Raw genomic sequence first — 25,752 nt, forward strand, 5'->3', positions numbered from 1 at the left:
CAAAGGACAGCAATCCGCTTAAAAACAGAAAATAAATGAAGTGAGTGGTAAAATTGCTCCTGCCATGAGAGAGTTTTCAGGCCATGGCACAGGGAGAAACAACGCAGGCAAAGCCCAACAGACTCCCTGAGTTGAGGAGATGGATGATAAGAGTTCAGAAAAACCAAGGCAGCTAGAGTGCATAAGACAGCATGACAAAGAAAGAGAGCAGCACAGGGACAGAACTCTGAGATCTGTAAAGAATCCTCTCAAGTATTCAGCTGAGTACTTATCAGCACATTCATGTAGAAAACTACTCAAGCCAGGGAAAGAACCACCCAAAAGGATTAGCCGGTAACAGTGCCCAGCATTCACAAAGGGCCTGGAATACTGCCAGTGCCCGCCAGCCAGACTGGAACACCTCATAATTCAAAGGGAGGTAGATAGAGCACTCAAAGGGTGTTTACCCTCAGGAGTAGGGAATAAGTAGCCCCAGAATGAGCACTGCTCTGGTCCCACCTAACCAAGACTTAAAAGCAAGAGCCAAAAAGATCAACTGTTTCCAACTAACTTAAACTGTCTCGCAGGCCTAAGCTCAAGAAGATTTATAGAAACACAAAAATATCTAGCACCCAACAAAGTAAAATTGACTATATCCTGGCATCTAATAAAAAATTACCAAGCATGTAAAGAAAAAGGAAAATGTGATCCATGATGTGGAGATAAATAAATAAACTGAAATTCACTCAAAATTGATACAGACTCTTTTTTGTGGCGCCTCAGAGGTGGTCAGCCACTTCAGAATGAAGCTGAACATCTCTTTCCCAGCCACTGGCTGCCAGAAACTCATTGAAGTGGATGATGAACGAAAACTTCATAACCTTTTATGAGAAGCGTATGGCCACGGAAGTTGGTGCTGATGCTCTGGGAGAAGAATGGAAGGGTTACATGGTCCGAATTCAGTGGTGGAAACGACAAACAGGGTTTTCCCCATGAAACAGGGTGTCTTGACCCATGGCCAAGTCCACCTGCTACTGAGTAAGGGGCATTCTTGTTACAGACCAAGGAGGACTGGAGAAAGATAGGGCAAATCTGCACGGGGTTGCATTGTAGATGCCAATCTGAGAGTTCTCAATTTGGTCATCGATAAAAAAGGGGGAGAAGGATATTCCTGGACTCACTGATACTACTGTACCTCATCACCTGGGCTCCAAAGAGCTAGCAGAATCCGCAAAATTTTCAATCTCTCTAAAGAAGATGATGTCCACCAATATGTTGTGAAAAAGCCCCTAAACAAAGAAGATAAGAAACCTAGGACCAAGCACCCAAGATTCAGCATCTTGTTACTCCACGTGTTCTGCAAGACAAAACATTGGTGTATTGCTCTGAAGAAACAGTGTACTATGAAAATAAGGAAGAGGGCTGCAGAATACGCTAAACTTTGGGCCAGGAGGATGAAGGAGGCCAAAGAAAAACACCAGGAACAGATTGCCAAGAGTTGGAGGCTGTCCTCTCTGAGAGGTTCTACTTCTAAGTCTGAGTCCAGTCAAAATGAGATGTTCTTAAGAGTAACAAATAAATAAGATCAGACATAAAAAAAAAAAAAGATATAGATGTTAGAATTAGAAAACAAGGACATTAAAACAATTATTATAACTATATTCTTTATCTTTAAAAAGTTAAGTAGATACATGGAAGATATTTTTTAAATCACCCGAAGTGAACTTGTAGAGGTAGAAGCTCTACCAGATGGGAATTAATACCAGATTAGACACTGTAGAAAGAATATTAGTGACCTTGAAAACATAGCAGTAGAAATTATTCCAAAATGAAATAGAAAAAAGAATTTTTGAAAAGAAAGAAAATCTGTGACCTGTAGGGTAACTTCAAGCACCCTAAATGTATGTGTAATTGAGAGGAGAGGAGAAAAGATGGGAACAGAAAATATATATGAAGAATTAATAGCTAAAATTTTTCTAAATTTCATAAAAATTATAAATTCACTGATACACGAAGTTCAACAAATCTTAAGCATCGAAAAAGGAATGAAAGAAAGGAAAACTACACAAAACACATCATAATCTAATTGCTCAAAACAAGTGATAAGAGAAAATCTGAAAAACATCCAGAGAAAAAAGACATTATATACAAAGGGACAAAGATAAGATGAAAGATTTCTCATGGGAACAATGCAAGCTAGAAGACAGAGGAGACCTCTGCTCTTGGAGAAGGAAATCAAGATGGCAGAGTCACAGGATGTAGAACTCACCTCCGGCATCAAACACAGCAAAAATACGTCCATATGTAGAACAATTCTCACCAAAAATTAACTGGAAAACTGGCAAGAAAGACTCCTGTACAACCAAGGCTGAAGAGAGATCCACATATAATCAGGTAGAAAGGGAAGAGAAGCGATCAGGTCAGGACCTGTGTGAGGGACAGGGCTCAGAGGAAAAGTGAGACTTCACAGGCAGAGATCCTCCCTGGGAAGTGAGCAATTTGAACTACATGTGGGCACCCTAGCTTTGGGGTCCTGCACAGAGAAGACCAAACCCCCTTGGCTGGTTGGAGGGCAGGTGGGACTAATAGGAAGGCTGGGGGAAATCCCAGATCCAGCTCGGAAGCAGTGCACCCGTGCTTGTTCACTCCCAAAACAGGGCGGAACGTGCAGATCGGAACTTCATGGGTGGCTGATGGTTTCCTGCAACCGCCTCGTGAGTGCCCCAGCCTGAGCAGACTGAGTGCTCCAGCCCTGCTTACTTCAAATTGCAGCTCCACACTGTAGTGAAGGCTGCCATGACTGAGGAAAGAGCTCAGCAGGGAAAACACAGAGGCAGCTAAGACCAAAGCACTGTCTAACCAGGGAGGGGGCAGCACAGGCAGCACACCAGAAGAAGCCTAACCTCTGTCTATGGCTGGACCACCACAGCCTATACCCATTCAAATACCAAGAGCCTGCACAGGCACTCCTACTCCAGCACTGCTCCCCCTCTGCGACAACGGTGCCAGTGCTGAAAATGGGGAGGGCTCACACTTAAGGGAACAGAGCCAGAAAGACTCCACCCTCAGGGCTTCTGCTCCAGCAACTTGGGACCTGACCCCGCCTTTGATAGGGTAGTGATGGCCACTGAAGAGAGGGGAATCCTTGGCTCATACATGCTCTGTCCTTAGCCCTTCCTTCTCCAGCCCACTTCCTATCAAGGTGATAGCTGCCAGCACACCCTGAGGAAAGATGTGACTTATGTTCACATCAAATCCAGCTCTCCCATCAAAACCCCTTGGGCACATACAAACTATACAAGGATGCTCCCACATAAGGACACTGAATTAGATAACTGTTTCACCTAATTTCATAGAAAGAGAGAAAGTTAAGCAAAATGAGAAGACAGAGGAATTGGTTCTCAATAGAAAGAGCAAGAGAAAACACCTTAAAAAAACAGAAAACTGGGGCTTTCCCTGGTGGTGCAGTGGTTGAGAGAGTCCGCCTGCTAATGCAGGGACACGGGTTCACGCCCCGGTCAGGGAAGATCCCACGTGCCGTGGAGTGGCTAGGCCCGTGAAGCCATGGCCGCTGAGCCTGTGCATCTGGAGCCTGTGCTCCGCAACGGGAGAGGCCACAACAGTGAGAGGCCCCGTGTACCACAAAAAAAATTAAAAATTAAACAAGTCACCAGATAAAGAATTCAAAGCATTAGTAATAAGACTACTAATTGAATTAGGGAAGGAATAGATGAACAAAGTGAGAATTTTAACAAGAAACTGCAAAAAAAAAACAAATTTAAAAAATGAGAACAGTTTAAGAGATAACATCAAATGTACCAACATTCGCAGGAGCCCCAGAAGGAGAAGAAGAGAGAGAGAAAGGGTTGAAATGTATTGATGAAATTATGGTGAAAACTTCCCAAACCTAAAGAAGGAAATGGATATACAGATAAAGGAAACACAGAGGGTCCCAAAGAAGATGAATCCAAACAGATCCACAGCAAGACATATCATAATTAAACTGGCAAAAATTAAAGATAAAGACAGAGTTCTAGGGGCAGCAAGAGAAAACCAAAGAGTTATACACAAGGGAACCCCCATAAGACTACTAGCTGATTTTTCTGCAGAAACTTTGCAGGCCAGAAGGAAGTGGCATGATATACTCCAAGTGCTGAAAGGGGGAAAACCTGCAACCTAGGATACTCCACCAAGCAAGATTATCAGTTATAATTGAAAGAGAGATAAAGAGCTTCTCAGACAAGCAAAAATTAAAAGCATTCATCAATCAATACTAAATCTACCCTAAAAGAAATGCTAAAACATCTTCTCTAAGTGGGAAAGAAGTAAAAATCTATAGGAAAGGGAAAATCCCACTAAGAAAGACAAATATATAGTAAGGACTGAGGATCAACCACTTAAATAAGCTACTATGAAGATTAAAAGACAAAAAAATTATAAAAGCAACTATAACTATAATAAACAGTTAAGGGATAAACATGAAGGCGTAAAATATAACATCAAAAACACGAAATATGGGGGGAGGGGAGTAAAAAATGTAGATCTTTAGAATGTGTTTGAACTTAAATGACCACCAGTTTAAAACAAGTAGATACAGTTGTAGGTCAACATATATGAAACCCATGGTAACCACAAATCAAAAATCTACAACAGATACACAAAAATTAGAGAGAAAGGAACACAAGCATACCACTAAAGAAAATCATCAAACCACGGAGAAGAAACAAAAAGAAGAAGAAATGAACAGAGAAGAGCTACAAAAACAACTGGAAAACAAGTAATAAAATGGCAATAAGTACATACCTATCAATATTTTCTTAAATATCAGTGGACTAAATGCTCCAATCAAAAGACATAGGGTGTAAATCAACTATACCTCAATAAAAAATATTTTTTAAGACATAGGGTGTCTGATTGGATTAAAAAAACAAGACCCATCTGTAGGCTGCTTACAAGAGACTCACTTCAGAGCCAAAGACACACACAGACTAAAAGTGAGGAGATGGAGAAAGATATTTCATTCATGCAAACAGAAACAACAAGACAGCAAGGATAGCAACATTCATATCAGACAAAATGGACTTTAAAACAAAGCCTATAACAAAAGACAAAGAAGTGCATTATATCATTATAATATCATAGTAATATAATACATGATATCATATAATAATATCACTATATCATTATAAAAGGATCAATACAAGAAGAGGATATTACAATCATTAACATATATGCACCCAGTACAGGAGCACCTAAATATATAAAGCAAATAGTAACAGACATAAAGGGGAAAATTGACAAGAATACAATAATAGTAGAAGACTTTAAAACCCCACTTACATCAATGGACAGATCATCAAGACAGAAAATCAGTAACACAACAGTGGTCTTAAACGACACAATAAACCAGTTGGACTTAATAAATACCTACAGGGCATTCCATCCAAAACCATCAGAATACACATTCTTTTCAAGTGTACATGGAACAGTCTCCAGAACAGATCACATGCTGGGCCACAAAACAAGTATCAGCAAATTTAAGAGGATAGAAATTATACCAAGCATTTCTTCCAAACACAATAGTATGAAACTAGAAATCAATTACCGAAAGAAAAATGGGAAAAGCACAAACATGTGGAAGTTAAACAACATACTACTAAAAAACCAATTGGTCAATGAGGAAATCAAAGGGGAAATCAGAAAACACCTCCAAACAAATGAAAATGGAAACACAACTTTCCAAAATCTATGCAATGCAGCAAAAGCCATTCTGAGAGGGAAGTTTATAGACACAGGCCCACCTCAAGAAACAAGATAAATCTCAAATATACAACCTAACCTACCATCTAAAGCAATTAGAAAAAGAAGAACAAACAAAGCCCAGAGTCAGCATAAGGAAGGAAACAATAAAGATCAGAGAGGAAATAAATAAAATAGAGACAAAAAATATAAGAGAGAAGATCAATGAAAGCAAGAGCTACTTTTTTGAAAAGATAAACAAAATTGATAAACCTTTAGCCAGGCTCACCAAGAAGAAGAGAGGACCCAAATAAACAAAATAAGAAATGAAAGAGGAGAAATAACAACCAATACCACAAGATACAAAAAATCATGAGAGAATACTACAGCTATATGTCAACAAATTGGACAACCTAGAAGAAATGGACAAATTTCTAGAAACATACAACCTGACCAGATTGAATCAGGAAGAAATAGACAATCTGCATAAATGGATCGCTAGCAGTGAAATTGAATTTGCAATTTTAAAAAAATTTCCAGCAAACAAAAGTCCAAGACCAGACAGGTTCACAGGGGAATTCTACCAAAAATATAAAGAAGAATTTTACCTATCTTTCTCAAACTTTTCCAAGAAATTAAAGAGGACAGTAAACTCCCAAATCCATACTATGAGGCCACCTTTACCTTGATACCAAAACCAGACAAAAACACTACACAAAAGGAAAATTACAGGTTAATACTTTTGATGAATATAGATGCAAAAATCCTCAGTGAAATATTAGCAAACTGAATCCTACAACATAAAAAATAGAATCATACACCATGATCAAGTTGGATTTATTCCAGGGATGCAAGGATGGTTCAATATTTGCAAATCAATCAATGTGACACACCACATTAACAAAAGGAAAGATAAAAATCACATGATCCTCTCAATAGACACAGAAAAGGCATTTGACAAAATTCCACATCTACTCATGATAAAAACTCTCATCAAAGATGGTATAGAGAGAGCATATCTCAACATAATAAAGGCCATTTATGACAAACCCATAGCTAACATCATACTCAATGATGAAAACCCAAAAGCATTTCTGCTAAAATCAGGAACAAAACAAGGATGCCCACTCTCACACTTGTTTAACATAGTATTGGAAGCCCTAGCCACAGCAATCCAACAAGAAAAAAAGATAAAACATATCCAAATTGAAAGGGAAGAAGTAAAACTATCACTCTTTGCAGATGACATGGTATTTTATATATAGAAAACCCTAAAGTCTCCACCAAAAAACTATTGGAACTAATAAATGAATTCAGAAAGTTGCAGAATACAAGATCAATATAGACAGTCTGTTGTTTTCCTATAAATAATGAACTATCAGAAAGAGAAAGCAAGAAAACAATCTTGTTTAAAATCGCATCAAGAAGAATAAAATACCTAGGAATAAACTTAACTAAGGAGGTTAAAGACCTATGCTCTAAAAACTATAAAACATCGATGAAGGAATTTGAAAATGGTACAAAGAAATAGAAAGATATCCTATGTTCTTGGATTAGAAGAATTAATATTGTTAAAATGTCCATACTACCCAAAGCAATCTACAGATTTAATGTAATCCCTATTAAAATGCCCATGATATATTTCACAGAACTAGAACAAATAATCCTAAAATTTATATGGAACTACAAAAGACTCTGAATTGCCAAAGAAATCCTGAGAAAAAGAACAAAGCTGGAAGTAAGTCCCTGAGTTCAGACTACACTACAAAGCTGTTGTAATCAAAACAGTGTGGTACTGGCACAAAAACAGACACATAGATCAATGGAACAGAATAGAGAGCCCAGATATAAACCCACACACCTATGGTCAATTAATCTATGACAAAAGAGGCAAGAATATACCATGGAGAAAAGACAGTCTCTTCAGTAAGTGGTGCTGGGAAAACTGAGCAGCTACATGTGAAAGAATGAGATTAGAACATTTTGCCACACCTTATAGAAAAAATATACTCAGAGTGGATTAAAGACCAGAAACAATAAAATTCAAACAATTTTTCTTCAAACTACTTTTTCAAGTTATCAAACGTCCACGTTTGTCTTTGAGCTAACTTTATCTTTGTAGACTGTGAACATTTTTTCATCTTTTACTTATATATTTCATCACATGCCTATTAGTAGCAACTTTTTTGCCTATTAAAGGAATTTTTAATTTTTCTATTTTTATTTTGTTAGTTTATAATCACTTCAGTTAAAAGTGACCACATCTGGATATCTATCATTCTAGTGGTACAACTCTATAATCTGCTATATAATGACTATGACTAGGCATGTATCTCCATTGCTCAATAATAGTCAACTAAATTCTTTGATCATTGACATAACTTTAACACAGAAAAGAGAAATAGCTAAAATATATGTTTTTTAAATTTTTATTCCCAGAAATTCTTATTCTAAATGAACATCTATAATTAGATATAACATTACTAAAATTTTCATATATGTTTAAAAGGCCTTACAACTAGTCTTTTTCCAGAACCAAGTTTTTGCTGTTCAGTCTCTTGTCTTTTATCTGCATCCGTTGCAAAAGCAAGTACTTGGTATCTGTTTAAAAGATATGGAATAATTGTAAGTGACTTTATAGTTAAAAAGTGTAAATTATTTTAAACTTTAAAAACACATAATCTCAGTATAGCTAAAATTTTTAAATGCACATTATCTACAAACCTTACGAATAACCTTCCCCTTGATTTTAAAAATTGTAAAATTTAGTAATGAATTCATACTGAATGATACTGTGGCTTAAGACTATGTAAAACTGCGATGGTAAAGAAATTATAACCATATGTCCCAAAATTCAATGTTGGAAAAATAGCTCTGCCACATATCAAAGCATTTCCATTAGAAGTTTATGTGACAAAAACAATACTCAAGAAAGATCCAGCACCAAAACACAAAATAGAAAAAAATACAAATAATGCAAAGCAACCAGACGACTTGTTGCAAACCCCCAAAAAAAGTAGTAGTAGAAATAGTAGAAATTATTAATAGATAATTTATGGACCCCAGAACACCTGGGTTTAATTCCCAGCTAAACCATTAACTAGTTGAGAAAAATTTTTTTAATTAATCACTCTGTCTTATCTATAAAATGGGAATAATAATCTCAAACTGAAGCATTGTTAAAAGAATTAAAAAATAATTTAGTGCCTAGTACAGTATCTAGTATACACTAGGTGCCCAATTATTGATTAACAGATTGACAAACACATAGATACAGATTTATATATACATAGAGATAAATCACATAGTAATTTATCTGGTATGTAATAAGTTCTCAATAATGGACATTATAACTTTCTATAAGTATTTTAAAGATTTTATTTCAATAGTAACATTTAACACAACATTGTAAATCAATTATACTTCAATAAAATAAATTTTTTTAAAGTTAAAAATTAAAAAATAGTAACATTTAGCTCAAATCATTCTTAAAAACAATTTATAAATATCATTCAATTTAGAAATGATTCAGACAATAAAGTTTAAATTCCCTTACTCACATTAATTTATGGTGTATTGTTAGAGTAACAATCCTACTCAAAATGAAGAAATTTTAGGCTCATAGATTCCTTTCCCTCTTTTTTTTTTTTTTAAGTTTCTTACTTTTATTGTTGGTGCATATCTAGTTACATAAGGGAGATAGGGAAGGCTCTCCAAAAGGTAACACTTAGCAGAGAAAAGGTATTAGAAGGTTAACAAAAACATCTCAACAAATAATTAAGCCTTTCCCTCTTATTGAATCAAAACTTCTTACATTGCTCTTTGATAGCTAAAAGGAAAATTAGTAGGTAGATATATTCAGACATCTCATATTGTCTAAAGAAAGATGTCTGATAGTGTAAACATCAGGGACCTGAATAAATAAAGGCAATGCAGAATATCTCAACAAGTACTGAAATTTACACTGGTATTCAAACGTCATATACCAACTCTTTTTTTTTTTTGCAGTACGCGGGCCTCTCACTGTTGTGGCCTCTCCCGTTGCGGGGCACAGGCTCCGGATGCGCAGGCTCAGCGGCCATGGCTCATGGGCCTAGCCGCTCCGCGGCATGTGGGATCCTCCCGGACCGGGGCTTGAACCCGTGTCCCCTGCATCGGCAGGCGGACTCTCAACCACTGCGCCACCAGGGAGGCCCATATACCAACTCTTAAAGCCTTCTATCTCAATCAGCAATACTTAATTCGTAAAAAGCCTCCAATTTCCAGTGACTGCAGAATGACTATGAATTAAGATCGATTTTGCAATGCATTCATGAAAATTACAGTTAATAAGAAAGCTTAATGTATATAAAGTTCATTCATTCAATAAACATATAGTAGGGATCTCATATAAGCATTAACAAGGGGGAAAACTACTACATGACCTATATCCACCAGGACCTTCCAAAGTAGTTGTGAAGATTCATATACAAACAAATAAGTGTAACTCAGAGTGCCCTGTGCTAATAGAAGGTATGCATATAAGTACCAAGGGAATATGATCGCAGGAACAGGTAATTGGGGTGGAGGAAATATATATGTTCTTGGTATCAGTTCAGGAGGAGAAAGCTAGGTTTTGAAAAATGAGTGAAAACTCATCATGCTGTTAAAGAGGTAAAAGGCATTATGGCAAAGCAAACAGCACATGCAAAGGCATGCAGCAGTAAAAGAGACATGAAAGGCCATGGCAGGAGTTTAGGAGAGATGCGTGGCGGAGAGGAATGAGTCATGGGAAATGAGACAAAAAAGGGTAGGAGGCTGAAGATCTCGGCCTTGTAAAATCATGCTAAAAAATCCCGTAGGTAGCTGCAGCAAATATCTCAACACCATCTGAGACTGACCTTCAAAATCCCTAACTCTCCAAAAAATTAGACCTCATAGTCCAACCTCCAAATAAGATTGCTTTACTCTCTCTGGTTCATGGTAACATAAATTAGTATGCACTAGTGACTAGAACATCAGTCCAGAGCTGGTCCTGCAAATGGATCTAACCTTCGGCTATTAATTACATAGGCCATTCATTTCCTGCAGACATCAACCTACCAGAGGATGATATGGATATTAATGAGATTGTTGCTATATCCAAAGATTTTGAGCTGTTTGGAGCTTCTTATATAACTAAAAAGAGTTATTATTTCATGTGAGGCATAAGTGAACCCCTAAAGTGGCCTCATTAACATCCAAACAGCAGGCACAGACACAGCCAAAAGTGACTCCTGATTTCTAAATCCAGACCAATTCTCTTCCCAGAAGACAACTCAGAAGAGTATTTTATTACTAAACGTAACTGACAGTAAATTTAGATGATGACAAACTTACAACAGCATTTACTTTATGATTCTTCCTTAAATTCTCTTAACTGTGACCAATAATGTACATGGAAATCTGTTTCCAAAACCAAACAATTCCAAGCAGACTTGGAATTTCTGAAATAAAGAAAACACTTAGATTTTTTTTTCTTATCGCTCAAGTGTTCCGTGATATAAGCTAAAGAATAAAATTCCCTTGTTGGAACTGCTGAAAGAATAATCAGGTCCAATGTAAAAAGATTTAATGAAAGAGTGTCACATGTGTTTTTCAGAACAGAAAGGGCACTAATCACAGATACAGCAAGTCCAGGTGAACACTGGTACTTTTTGAACCAATAGCCACAAACGCTTAACAGGTCCTGTGGAACACCAATGACAAACTCAACCATATAATTTAGTGCTCCTCTGTATCACATCATAAAAGCAGCAGCAAGTAACTAAAATATGGATTGAGGTGTCACCGAACACAAAAGTAAACCCTCCAAAATCATTTATTTTCAAATGAAAAATAGTTGTCACCTCAAAGTGTACCAGGAGATTTGGGAACTTTGATACTTAACCTGCAGAACTCTACTCGAATTGGAGGCTCTGGATACAGAGCATTACTACATTCATTCCAGTTGTAGTTAAAGCATTCTTGATTATGCCTGGGAGAATCATTTTCATTGGAAGATGCCAATAACAAAATAGAAGGTTTCCTCATAAACTTTTCATTCCTTCATTAAGATCTTGTTAAACATCTACTTTCAGCAAGATACAATGCTAGGCACTTCAGGGGATACAAAATCCCTGCTATCAAGGAACATTTAGCCTAGTCAAGGAGAAAAACAAGAAATGTCATATCAGTGAAAGCATGAATAGTGCTTATGGAAAGCAGTGAAAAATTACTCTGTGAATTGAGAAGAAGGAGTTGTTACTGACAGCTATGTCAGGCAAGATCTGAATGAGGAGCAGGGAGGCTTCCAGACCTAATTTTCATTCACAGAAAAGGAAGGAAGAGCATTTCAGACAGAGTACAGCATGAGCAAAAGAGGAGAGAGAAAGAGAGAAGCTCTGAATATATATGAATAACACCAAATATTTCAGTTTGGCAAGAGCCTAAGGCTGGTGAACACAATCCTCTTTTTAAAATACTATCCATTAAATTCAACAAACAGATTTTAAAATACTGATTTAAAGACTATTGTCTACTTAACAATGTATTAATATTAGGAGCCACTGTAGGGGTACAGGAGAAAGTGTATAGCAAACAGGGGAGAAAGATAAAACTCCTGGCAAGTATACTTCTTCCAGGAGCCTCCTTACATTCAACTCTTATTTAAAGGTATCACCTCTAGGCTTCTCAGTTTCCTGTGCACAGTCTGCCATAGCCAGTATCACAATGAACTGAAGTAGCTGATTGACTTGCTACCCACTTGCTGGCATACTGCTGGAGGACAAGAGACAGGTCTTATCTGGCTTTGCATCTCCAGTACTTTGTACAGTGTGTGGCACAGAGAAGCCTCTTGAAAAATGTTTGCTGAATGAATGACTGAACCAATGAACTGAATTATTCCTTTAGTGAACAGGTATTTAAAACAGATTCTGCTTTCAGGAACCTGATAATGTAAGACATACTCTGGAACATTTTAGCACAATACAAAAAGCAAATATGATATTGGGCAAAAATCAGTGTGTTGGGCAATAATATATCTAGGAGGTTAAAAAAAGGAGGATATTTAAACCAGTTAATTTTAAAAGTCCCTTCCAAATCTGAAAGTTCACTTAACAGAGGTAAAATGGGACTGGAGCATAAAGAGCACTGAATGTCATATGAGAAGATTTAGATTTTTTAATGGACAACAAAAATTATTCTGGCTTAAAGAGGTGTTTTAAAAGAATAGCTATGAGAAAGGCCCTTCAAAGTCTACATTAGAGGTTAAAAACAAACAAACAAACAAACAGAAATCCAAGTGAAAAGATAAAGGTCTGAATGCCAGTGGGAATGGGAAGCAAGGGCTGAATAAGAGAAAAAAGAAAAAGGTAGAAAGGTCACGATTTACTGACTATATAATTCTGACAAGCAAAGGAAAGAAAAAGAGAATAAAAGATGATCCAAAGTTTGTACAAATGTGGCCAAGGGAATGGCCCAAAGCCCCTCCTCTACCAAAAAAAAAAAAAAAAACCTCTCACTTCAAAAGGAAAACAACACTCAAAGTATGTCCTGAATTAGAATCACCTGGGGTGTGTATTTGTGATGATTTCTTGGTCTTTTCCCCAAACCTACTAAATCAAAATCTAAGGGGTTGGGGATTAAGAACGTGCAAATGTGCATTTCATAAAAGGATGCTCAGATGATCTTATGCACACTGAAGTTTGAGACTCATAGCCTTCTCTCGTTCCTATTTGAACATAATTGATCGGTTTTTAAAGTAATTAAACATCAATATCAAAAATGAATTATGTCTTAAAAGCCTTTTCTATTAACTGATTATATTTTTAACTGATTATAAATAGATTTAATGAAGGCTCCAAAAACCAAACTTACAGTTTTCCTGCTTTCTCCCATCCTAAATTACACCTGTGATTACCATTTAATCTATTAAAGTTGAAAGTATATATAAATACAACATACTACTCAATGTTATAAACCCTCTTGATTGTCATCATTTCACAATAATCACATATCCCATGCATTTTTACCATTTTAAAAGATCCACATAATAAATAAAGTGTGCACTTTTTTAGTCTTAGATGGAGATGAATTTAATAGATCAGTATGTTGGAGAATTACCACAATTAAAACAGTATGAGTTTCTGTGAGATTAAACCTTCACATTAAGGAAACCTACACATTGTTTTCTCATCCAATCACTCCTAGAGTTATTACCAAATTAATTCCTATTCCCATATTTCAAAGAGTAAGTCATGGAATATTCACATCTTTTTTTTTCCCCTCCCCCCCTCACATCTTTGTATCATGACCCCAGTGTAACACTGCTAGTATCACCCTACTTGGCAAGAACTGGGTGGAAAGGTGAAAAGCAGATCTTCTCAATATTGCTTAAGTTTTGGCAGGATTGAATGAATTATACAGGTATCTTTCCCAGCTTCTCATAATAATTATGATATTTTATTTATTATCAGTAGCAATGCCACAACTCACTCATCTCCTTTGGACAAGCGCCATAGGAGTTGTAGGATGAAGATGACATAATGATACACTACCTCCATCAGTTAACTTCTGCTTACTCACAAACATTTGCTTATTTTCAGAGTTTTAAATCCTCAATGCCTTAACAATAATTCTCAGAATGTAGATTGTCACTTATTAAGAGAAAACTACATTAACTTGCAATATACACAATAATAAAACTTGAAGGCAAAAATTTACATCTGTTGCCTGATGAATTTATATTTTCTTCCTGCCTTGGGAAAAATCATGTGGCCAAAAATAATACTGAAAGGCTATAATGAAGTGTTGCTTAGATGTTTAAAGTTCTAAATGCTGCCATCAGTAAGATAACAACAATAAAGTTACTTAAAATATTATAATTCTCCAAGTCTATTTCTTTTCCCAGAATGGATTTTTACTTTTTTTCCCATTCTCCCTTCCAATAAAAAACACAGCCTCCAAAAACTCAAAACCATAATTTGTATTGAAATTTAGCTGGTAGAGAAGAAAACGGTCTCTCTGAAACACAATTCACCAAAATCAATATGAATTTCTAGCAAAAAGTATAAGCTGTTTTCATAGGGTCATTTTCATACTTCACTTCTGTAAGCTGTTCTTTTAAAAACATTCATAAACACACTTGTATTTCTTGCCAGTATTCTTCCTATGTCATATACATTCTTTTTTTGTTATAAAATCATTCTATATATGTATTTGTACCTGGCTTTTTTTCACTCAGTGTTTTATTATTTATAATTCAAGGAACAATCGCAATAATTATTGAGCATTTTCTATGGGGTGGTAACTTGACATACACTTAATTCTTTTAACAAATTTGTCGAAATAGATGTTATTACCTCCTTTACATTCAGGATAAGGACACTGACCATCAAACAGCTGTGAGTAGCAAAATCAGGACTCCAATCCAGGTGTGCCTCTCTCCAAATCCTTCCTCTCAATCTGTGCACTATACTGCCTTTCAAATGTTTTATGATATGTAAATGATATCCTCTAAGACACCACAATTACATTTTATCAGAGAAACCACTCTCTTTTTCATTTGCAATATTCAAGCTCTTTGTGGATAAGAAATTATCAGCAGCATACACATAAAAAACCATGATTCCAAAGATTCAAGATCCAAACTTACTTGTAACTTTCCACTTGTCGGCAGGATGAAACAGTAATGAAGGAATCTGTACGGGAACTGTAAGCAAGAGGGCCAGGTAAAAGAGAACCAGGGAGAAACCTCCCAAAAGCATAGCTCTCCTGCTCAAACACCATCAGCATTCCATCCATAGACTGGATACAAATTAAATCGCGACCTAAAGAAGAATTAGAGGAAATTAGGTAACTTATTCTTTTTATGAATGTAATGATTTTATCACTATTCACCACAAATATGTCAGTTAACTTTTTCCCCAAGGGACAAAATGGGCAATTTAAATTTTAAATCTCAAACTGATGAAGCTATAAGATTATTGTATATCACTATCTACACATTTCCCAATTTTTTCATTATTCATAATATGTCTATAGTTTTAAATACATTTATTTTCATTATTTGAGCTAAAATCCGTAGCTCAAGAGAATACCTGAGAACAATCATGACTCTGCAAGATATCATTTTTTCCAAAATCAGAAATATAAACGGTTCTACACGATGCCTTTTCTTCATAGTACGTCAGCCCCATACTTTCAAATGACTTAGACATCAGTCAAACACAGCAGACCAAATCCATAGACATGTATTAAGCACCAGTTTTATACAAATCACAGTGTTGAGCACTGTTGGGAGAGAAAATGACTAATACCGAATAACACTAGTCAGTGATTGCCCTAAACTATCGATTGATTTTGAAGTGTCTTCTACTATTAGTCTGTAAACATTAACTACAAAATTCACAGTTCTTAAAATATACTGAGATGATGATAATGATGATGATTTCTATGGTACAGTATAGTATCCCTAATCTGAGAAAGATCTAGTGGCTATAACTTTTCATGTTCTGCTAGTGTGATTAGTGTATCCTATAATCTATTATATAGGGAAGAACGATGTCAAAGAAAAATTAAGCTACTCATTAAGAGAATAAACAAAAGGTCAATCTTCTAATTAATTTGTCATCTCTAACCCATACTTACCATATACAGTAAGTCGTGTAGTAACTATTCTATTTTACCTTGGATACCAGTGCCAACACAGTTAACCCTAAATTTTGAAATTTAAAGAATACTTTGCTCAAAAAGAAATTAAATTGCATAGAAATGGATGGTAGTCTTATTATTGTATCTGAGTATGGATATAAGGGCAATTTTTAAAAATGAAAATATGTTGACAAAGGAGTTTTTTTAAAAAGAAAACAAACTGAGACCTTTGGGGTGCTTGTTATTGCAACATACTCTATCCCATCTTAATTGATTCAATACATTTAACAACTTTAAATAGTCTCAGAGATGTTTCAGGTTGAATATTGTCTTAGCATATATTCACAAAATACACATCTGAACCACTCTGGGATTGCTAGAGAGAAAGGGATTGTTCATGTTAATGCTGTTTTGAAGAGTATCCCCTCAAAGCTCAAATTCTTTTATAAGGCATAGTAGGTTTTTCAGTCATTGTTTTAAGCTTTTTAAATCTATTCTTTATCTACTATGCTTATTAAAGTTTTCATAAAAAAAGATATGAGTTTGTATGGATGCTGTATGTATATACTTGCTGTACGAGTGTATTCACAGAGATATATTCAGACAAAGAGTACCTCATCTATCCAGAATTTAACTATATAGCAATCCTCCTGTCTGTACCAAGCAAAAATGAAAAAGTATAAACATGCCTCTAAATAGTCAAAATAGATGCTGCAAAGTCTTTGTAATGAAAATCATGCAAACTTTTTACAGGTAGGATTCCCAGGTCTCACTCAGGGCATCGATTCTTATTTTAATTATGGTTCGAACAGTTGCAGTTCTCATAAACAAGTTACTGATATTCCAGGAGCTTCAGCCTCCTCGTTTATAAAATGAGTATATTTGCCTAAGAGCTCCAAAGTTAGAGATAAGATTTAATAGTCTCTAACACTGTGTAGCACACATAAAACACAAGAAATCATAGCATCATTATAATGGTTATCATTACCTGCTTCCCCAGCCCAGAGAAAAGAAAATAGCAAATTAGAAAAGGTATGTAAACACTGATAGCTGTGAGCAGTGACAGCTATGCCCCAACAAAAAAGAAGACAACAGGAAATCTATAAAATATATATCAAATAATTCAAAAAAGAATAACAGGGCTCAGCTTAGAAGCAATTACTAGCCCTATATATCTCAAAAAGAGAAATGTCATATTATAATGTACTAGTAGCTATTAAATGGATTTAATACAGTTTAGCATAGTTTAGTCATTTGCAAAAACAAACTTGTGGCCGAGATGCTAACGGCTCCCCCTAAGGGCCATTCTTTCTTTTGGTACTTGAATTATCACTAGACTCATGGCCATCCAGTTAGGATAAAGCCTGTATCTCCAGGCCTCTGTGACAGATACATCATATGAGTACTTTCTCGCCAATGAGATGGGAGCAGGGTGATATGTGCAACACCCAGACTTACCCTTAAAAGGACTGAATATGCACTCCCTTCCCCTCTTCCCAGCATGATGGTAGGGCTGGAACAGCTATCTTGGCCTCAAAGATAGAAGCCACATATTGAGAACAACAGAGCTGCCTACCAGTCCTGGACCACTTTATCTCCAGGTGGTTAAATCTGACAGAAACAAACATCTTCCTTAATTAAGTTTGGTCTTTATTAAAGCAATGAAACTTATATCTTAAATAACACAGAACTTATCTGAGCATAAAGATCCATCCAGCTTTACTGACTCTTAAAATTTAATTTCACTTGATTGGATCCTGATACCAAAAAACAATCAGATATAGAAGACATTGGGACAACTGGGGAAATTGGAATGTGACTGCATGCTAGATAACATTAGGAAATTATTTTTAATTTTCTTAAGTGTAATTATGGTATTGTGATTACATATGAGAATGTTCTTATCAGAAAATGTGTTCTGCAATAGTTATGAGTGAAGTGGCATAAGATCTGTAACTTACTTTCAAATGGTTCATCAAAAGAAAAAAAGTGTGTGTATACATGTATATACATTTACAACTGTTGACCCTAAATGGTGGAAAAATGGACATTCATGTTACTTGTTCTAATATTTAAATTTTTTCACAATAAAAATGTAAACAAATAAAGTGTTCAAATATATTCCTTTAGTATACAAATGCACTTTTTTAACCACCAAGGAGGGAACTGAGCACTAGTAAATTGAGCAGGACTTAGGAGGAGAGCAATAAATCTAATCTTAATAAGTTAAGAATCAGAGACAGAAGAAATCCAATCAATGAAACACATGCAATGACCTTGACCTATGGGGGAGGATATTACTGTAACCAAAATATATTCTCTGTATTATTAAAGAATGTGAGGTCAAGGCATGTATACTTCCAAGCAGAAGTACAATAAAATTTGAGTTCATTTCAATATGTTGAATGTCTCTGAACGACAAATCTTCCAGTCTCCCGAAGAACTTAAAGAAGTCGTCCTCAAAGTGTGGTTCCCAGACCACCAGCATCAGCATTGTCTAGGAAATTCTTAGAAATGCAAATCCTAGGGTCTCACTCTATACCTATGGAATCAGAAACTATGATGATAGGGCCCAAGTCTAGGTTTTAACAAGCCCTAGAGGCTATAGGATGCATGCTAAAGTTTGAGAACTACTGCTTTCACATGGTATGACAAAGAGCTAGAGCTTGAAGAAAACCTGAGCCCCAGAGAACACTTGGCTCCTTAGCATGATATATGAAGTCTTATTTCCTGAAACTCTAGCAATATAGGGGAGATATAACCCCACATGGGCTGCCTCTAGAGTCAGATAATCTGAGTTTGAGTCCAGTTCAACCAATTATTAGCAGTGAATTTGGGCTCAAGTTTCCTTATCTGCAAGATGGTGTACCTAACTTAGTTAGCTGTTGTGAGAATTAAATTAAGTAATGTATGGAAACTAGATCCAGCAGGTGTTAAATACTGCATCGCATTATTATTTTATAATTATTTTCTAAGTCTCATACTAAATGTTGTATTGATATTTAACTACTTGCTGTTTCCCACATACATTGTAATGGTGCATACTTCCTTGCTTTTGCTTATGTTATTTCCTTTCCAAAAAACTTCTTACACTTTTCTTCCCCTGGGATAGTGAACATTTGCTGGATGCCTCCTGGTCATCCATTGCCCTCTCCTCCCATCTTTAGCCATGAGGCTTGAATGAGACTGACTTCATTCTAAGCTTGAGAGTAGGTAGGCCCTGACTTATATAAACTAATTAGTATCCCACTAGTCACAGTGATTAGTTAAGGGATGGTTATAATTTACAGCCAATGAAAGAAACTAAATCCCTAAACTGAGCTGAAACTAAAGAAAAACTTACTCTTCCCCCTGGGGAGTAATATGTGAGGAGGATAAGGTCTGGAATCACAGAAGCCTTTAGGCTTTTACAAGGGTGTAGTTAAGAGGGCCATGGAAGACACTGTTTAAGCCAGTGCATCAAGCCGCACTTGGAGCCAAACCTATCCATGGACTTTATAGGCAATAAAGTCTCATAAATATTGAAGCTGAGTTGGCTCTCTGTCCCTGAATCAAGTGCATCAACCCATTTGTCCTCTGAGAGACATCACAGACTGAAGCTCATGTCTTCCCAGAAATCTTCTCTTTCCCTTCAATTACCCTCCATCTGTGATCCCACAGAGCCCCATCCTTACCGTCATCTTACAACTAATCACTGATTGAAATTATCTGTTTTTGTGTCTCTCATTATCCCTAGCTTAAACTCAACGGCAAGAAGGTATATCTTATTCATCTCTGTAAATCCAACAATTAGAAAATGCCTGGCACATAGGAGATACATTAATAAATGTCTGTTGAGCTGAAGTAAGCTAGGCAAAATACTTTATTCATCTGCAGCTCAGATTGGCTGAGACTTTATTATATGCAATTCACATACTGCATTTTAAGTACATGAAAAATGCTTTATTTATTACAATCCTAGCCACTGACGATTAGAAAAATGTAGGGATCAATCCAAAACATTACTCAAAAATAAATAAATAAATCCTTCAAATCACTGTATTGGAAGCCACTTCAGAATACATACCAAAGGCTCCCCTTACTGATAATGAGAACAGAAAGAACAGTCCAGAGAAGCCATGAAAGTTTTGTAGTTCTAATAGAACAGAGCCAACAGGAAGATTTCATAAAAGCGATGGGATTCCAGGAGCTATTTAAATGACCTAGCCATGAACCATACTCACAGAGTCTTTACCACATCCTCAGTATTATATTAGGAGCTGTAAGAAATATAGAACAACAGCAAATAACTACTACTGCCACTGACTGAGCACCTGTTATATTCCCACCTTTGTGCTAAACACTTATGTAGCATATAGCTATAATCTTTAATAACAATAGTCCCATTTTACACATGAGAAGACTGAAACCCACAGAGCTTAAATAATTTGTCTAATGTCAAAGAATTAAAAAATGACAGCTAGTACTCAAGTCAGAATCTGACTCCATTTTACTGCCTGGGATCCATTTTTTTTAAATAACGTAAGTTAACATATAACATCTAAATGATGTGAAACTGACTAAGCACTATAGAAAATCAAAGAGCCTCATTACAGTGAACTTCCTGGGAAAGGTTTCATGGTAGAGGTAGGATGTATCCTACCTCTCAGTTGAGAAGGATACCTAGACTGAGAAGGATAAGTAGAATGAAAAGAGATCAAAGGTAAAAGCAGAGGAAATTTCTGCAAGAGAAAAAGAACATATTAGAAAAAGATACAGAGGCAGTTAGATTTGATCCAATACAATGGATCAAGTTCTACCAACTTGAGGGTATGAAATGTAAAAGCAACAGATTGAAAAGATGACAATAGCTAAGTGATGTTCCCTCAAAAATTATGCCTAAATAATACAGGGGAAAAATATCTTTTAAAGTTGAAATAACTAGGAAGGGTGGAGATTTCATCAGAATTTAAAATCTGGATGTTTATCTCATTAATCATAACCATGATGACAGAAAAATAAGCATTGTGATTTGAAATACTATTTGAAAGATCTAGGAACAAACTGACAAAGGACCTACCAAAATCATTTTGAAAGAACTTTGGAAATCAGTATTTTTCATTTTCAAAGGCAATGAAAAACTTTTGTGCCTGTGGGGATGGGTGGGTGGAGGCAGGAAAGTTCCATTATGGCAGCCTCATGAGATGAATATTTATTAAGAAGTGTGTCTCATTTCCTGGTGTTAACATATCATATAGACAAAGCTTTAACATGATGCATAAATTGGTAATCAATTACATGTTGAACTGACTGCTAGATTAACACTTTTCTTTACTAAATTATAGTCTGTTCACTAAAATGGTCTGTAGCAGAGTGTGTGTGTGTGTGTGTGTGTGTGTCCCTGTGCTCAGTTCTTTCCACCATGCATAACCCAGAGCATTTTCCATCATTCATTATTATAGCAACAAGGGCCCCATGGAGGGTAGTTCTGAATACCATTTCCTCCATTTTTCTGCTGTCTTTTTCTTCCTCTGGAATCTATGCAGCAGAGTAAGTGGAGAAGAAGACTACCATTACTCAGCATGCTACATGTTTTCTGAATCTCTCTATGCTCGTATTTCTTTTACACACTGAGTAAAAATACAATCGAAGAAATGCAAACGTGACCTGTGGCCAAGCATACATTGCAGTTCAGCATACAGCTGTCAAAAATACTTGGTCTTTCTCCAAGTCTGAAAAACACATGAAAAACAGCTGTACAGGTAGTCAAAAAGGCAGACAGGAAACATCAAGAGACTTATACATAAGAACAGAAGAGTCCAAAAGTCTGTGGAACTTCCGCTCGTTTTATGCATGCACTTCATGCACAGAAAAAGGTTTTGTTGTTGTTGTTACAGAAAAACTGAAACACTAACTTATTAATCTTTATTACAAACTTAACTCAAAAATGATACAACATGTTTACTATGAGCAGAGACACAAAAATGTTCAGAGTAGGATTTCAACAGATATTGCCTTAAAAACAATGGTAGATGGATTTCTAGAGCTTGCAGGAGAGTAAACTTGCCACTACATATCATTTTGTGCCTTTTCACTCATATCATTATAGAAATAAAACTATCACCATTGTTTTGAGATACATGCTACTATTTGGCTATGCTTAAAAATTAATAATTGGTAATTAATTGAATAAAAGAATAGCTAGCTTCTTTCTTATTACTCTCTCCCTCATATTCTTTTTTATTTGAGCATTTGAAAAGTAATTCGTGTCTAATAATAATGCAATATTCAAGTAGATTCGAAGTTTAAAACCTCAGTTATAAATAAATAAAATTTATTTAAAGCCCTAAGAAAACAGAGGAAACAAATAGGATACATGTGTTGAGCTAAATGGCTAATATTTTTAAATATGTAATGCAGAAAAATTACACAAATTCTCAACTATTATTTAAGTGTTATGCCAATAAATAATTCATGAGACTAATTAAGACTGAGGAAAATAAAAATTGGGTCTACATACTAACTCTTCCTATGAACTTGACTTTTGACATTTTAATGTTCTCATTTTAATAGGAATTTTAATAGCCTCACAAAGACCACTAGTGTGTGTTCCACTAAGCTATTTATCACTATTTTCCCCCCTAAACTGTGAACAAGGTTAATAACATATTATAAAGAAGTTACAACCATTCATTAAATTAGCATTACATGTGATAGATTCAATATGAATGCAATGTTAGAGTTTAAAAGAAGGCCCTAAATATTATATTATCACTTGCATCCACAAAATATTGGGTGAATTACTTTGTCAGATGTAATGATCATGAAAGATTTGATAACATTCTCCAGAATTCACATTCATTCAACAAATTCCACAAACATTTGCTGTACCTAGTATATGCTAGGAGAGACGGTCGCTACCCTCAGAAAGTTCAGTGAATACGGGAGTTATAACAATGTAAGAACAGAGGCGTACAAAGGCTATGGAAGCATGATTAATCGTATCTGGAAGGATGAAGAAAAGCTTCAGAACAGAAATAACACTTGGGTTTTGCAGGCTGAGAAAGAGTTTGCCAAACGTTCAGAGAAGCAAAAGCAGAAAGCCCACCATTCAGAGACCTGGATTATAGGATTATAAGAAAGCTCTGTTTGAAGAGGAATAAGAGCAGTAAACTCTGAGGGAGGGTGTTGAGTGGAGGGAGATACTGCTGATGAAGATGGCAGGCATGCTCATCAGAACTGATGGCAAAGCCACAACATAAGTCCACATTTGCTGCAACCTTATTTTAGCCCTGAAAGCTCTATCAGATTTCCTCATCTGTACAGCAGTCGTATGAGGAGAAGATTGTAATGGTGCTACTGTAAGAATAAAATACAATAAAAATGCATACTGGCTGGTACCTAATAAGCATTCAATAAATGGTAAGTGTTTGAGATTACTGGATTACCTGTTTCCTTACAGACCAAATTATGTGAAAAACTTAAAATTGAGAGGAAAAAAAATCCTTCAGACCAAAAAGGATAAAATTTAATGTGGGAAGGAGCACACACCAAATCAGAAATTCACACTTTTTGCCAAAGCAAAGGATTTTTAAGACTTCAAGAACTTTGGAAAATCTCTAAAAACCTAGATCTGTGTGAACTGCTGTCTATTCAAGACGATTTTCTGTCCATTTTAAGTATACTTTCCTCAAAACAGCAATTTCTCTAACATGATAACTATTGAAGAAATCTCTAAAGAAGTACATTATGGGTGTGTCAGAAAGCTCTATTTGGGAATGAGCTGTCTCTGCCTCTGTACCCTCCCCCAACATACACATACCCATTTTCTTCCCCTACACCCCACCCTGACTCTCTTTTATTGACGTTTTTTGCAGGATGACCCTGAGTGACATACGAAAGACAAGATAGATGATATCATACAGCAGAGCCCATTATTTATTAGCATTCCTTTCTTCTCTCTCATCCAAAAGGAAAATTCTTAAAGGGTGAGTATAATGTTGGAGATATATTTTTTTAAATAACTGGTTTCAAAGTGAGATAAACTTCTCAAGGTAATAACCAGCCATAAGAAATCCAGAAAACTCTCCCCAAAAAAATCATTTAAAAAAGAAAGAAAATTTAAATACCTCTTCATTTTGTACATTCTTCATTTGCAATATTAACAGTCTAATAAAGCAAAAACACCAAAAGCTAAATATTTGCTTTTTATATATTGTTAACTCTCAATCCTAAAATCGTCATTGTATCAAAAGAAGCAGGTTTTCCCTGGTGGCGCAGTGGTTGAGAGTCCGCCCGCCAATGCAGGGGACACGGGTTCGTGCCCCGGTCCGGGAGGATCCCAAATGCCGCGGAGTGGCAACAGGAGAGGCCCGCGTACCGGGGGGGGGGGGGGAGGAATAAGAAAAAACTATAGTCTACACTGAATTCACTACAACCAATTAAATTAGGTTGTGAAAAAAATAACTAAAGCCAGGAAATTCTCAGCTGAGGTTCAACTTCATCTAAACTCATACAATTTTAAAAGGCAAATCAAAATGAACTTGGGATAATGACAACAATGACTTTAAGTTTCCTGAACTGTCAATTCTTATCACAAAGTTTGATGTGCCGCTTAACCATTGTTTGGTCTGTTAAATGTCCTTGGATTCTTCTAAAAGAAGCAGTTAAAATACCATATCTTGAATAAAAGTCATGAAAACAAATATACCAAAGTAATCATCTTAATATACAGATGGAATCACATTATCAACCCACTCAAAAACTTCAAAGGTACGCCAGTGTCTCCAGAAATAAGTAGAAATTAATAAGCAGGATATCCAAAGAACTCTTCAGTGTATCCGCTAAATGAACTTTGACTACTACTCCTCATCCAGTCCCAACCACCAAATACTTCAGGTAACATAAGCTTGCCCTAAATGCCCTTATGCATTTGTTACTCTAGTTCAATTCACCTCAGATATCATTCCCTCACCTTAACCTCATAAAATCCCTCTACATATCCTCCATCCCCAGCACCCAACCATTTTGAAGCTTTCTCCAATCCCCTTTAGGCATAAAAAACACACTCTTCCTCTATTCTTTCTTAGTACATTCTGCATCACTGCCTATTAGTACTGACAATATTTTTCCTGGTGATACAGCTAAATTTGGCATATTTCTCTCCCCTCCTCAACTCCCATAAATGAAGCATAAAATCCTTGAAGGTAAGTCGATTTTGTTTTCATGGTCTGGCTCACAGCACTGAGTATAGTCCCTTACATGTCAGTGCTCCAAAAATATCTGTTCAAGTCAACTGAACTCACATGGAAGTAGAAAACCATGTCAAACTGTAGTACTAGGTATCAGGATGCCAATGATCATCAAGTGGGCCAAGATATTTGATAACATTACCATAGTCACATG

The 25,752-nt window shown here is 36.0% G+C and overlaps 1 protein-coding gene and 1 pseudogene across 1 annotated transcript in view; one reads left to right on the plus strand and one right to left on the minus strand.

Moving 5' to 3' along the window:
• BBS9 (Bardet-Biedl syndrome 9) overlaps positions 1 to 25,752 on the minus strand; it is a 454,814-nt gene that overhangs the window by 343,318 nt on the left and 85,744 nt on the right. Inside the window, 2 exon segments of the mRNA XM_032643444.1 lie at positions 8,235 to 8,319; positions 15,371 to 15,545. Of these exon segments, the coding sequence (XP_032499335.1) occupies positions 8,235 to 8,319; positions 15,371 to 15,545 (260 nt within the window).
• On the plus strand, positions 783 to 1,021 carry LOC116759552 (annotated as a pseudogene).

Source organism: Phocoena sinus, chromosome 9, assembly GCF_008692025.1.
Source record: "Phocoena sinus isolate mPhoSin1 chromosome 9, mPhoSin1.pri, whole genome shotgun sequence".
NCBI lineage: Eukaryota > Metazoa > Chordata > Mammalia > Artiodactyla > Phocoenidae > Phocoena > Phocoena sinus.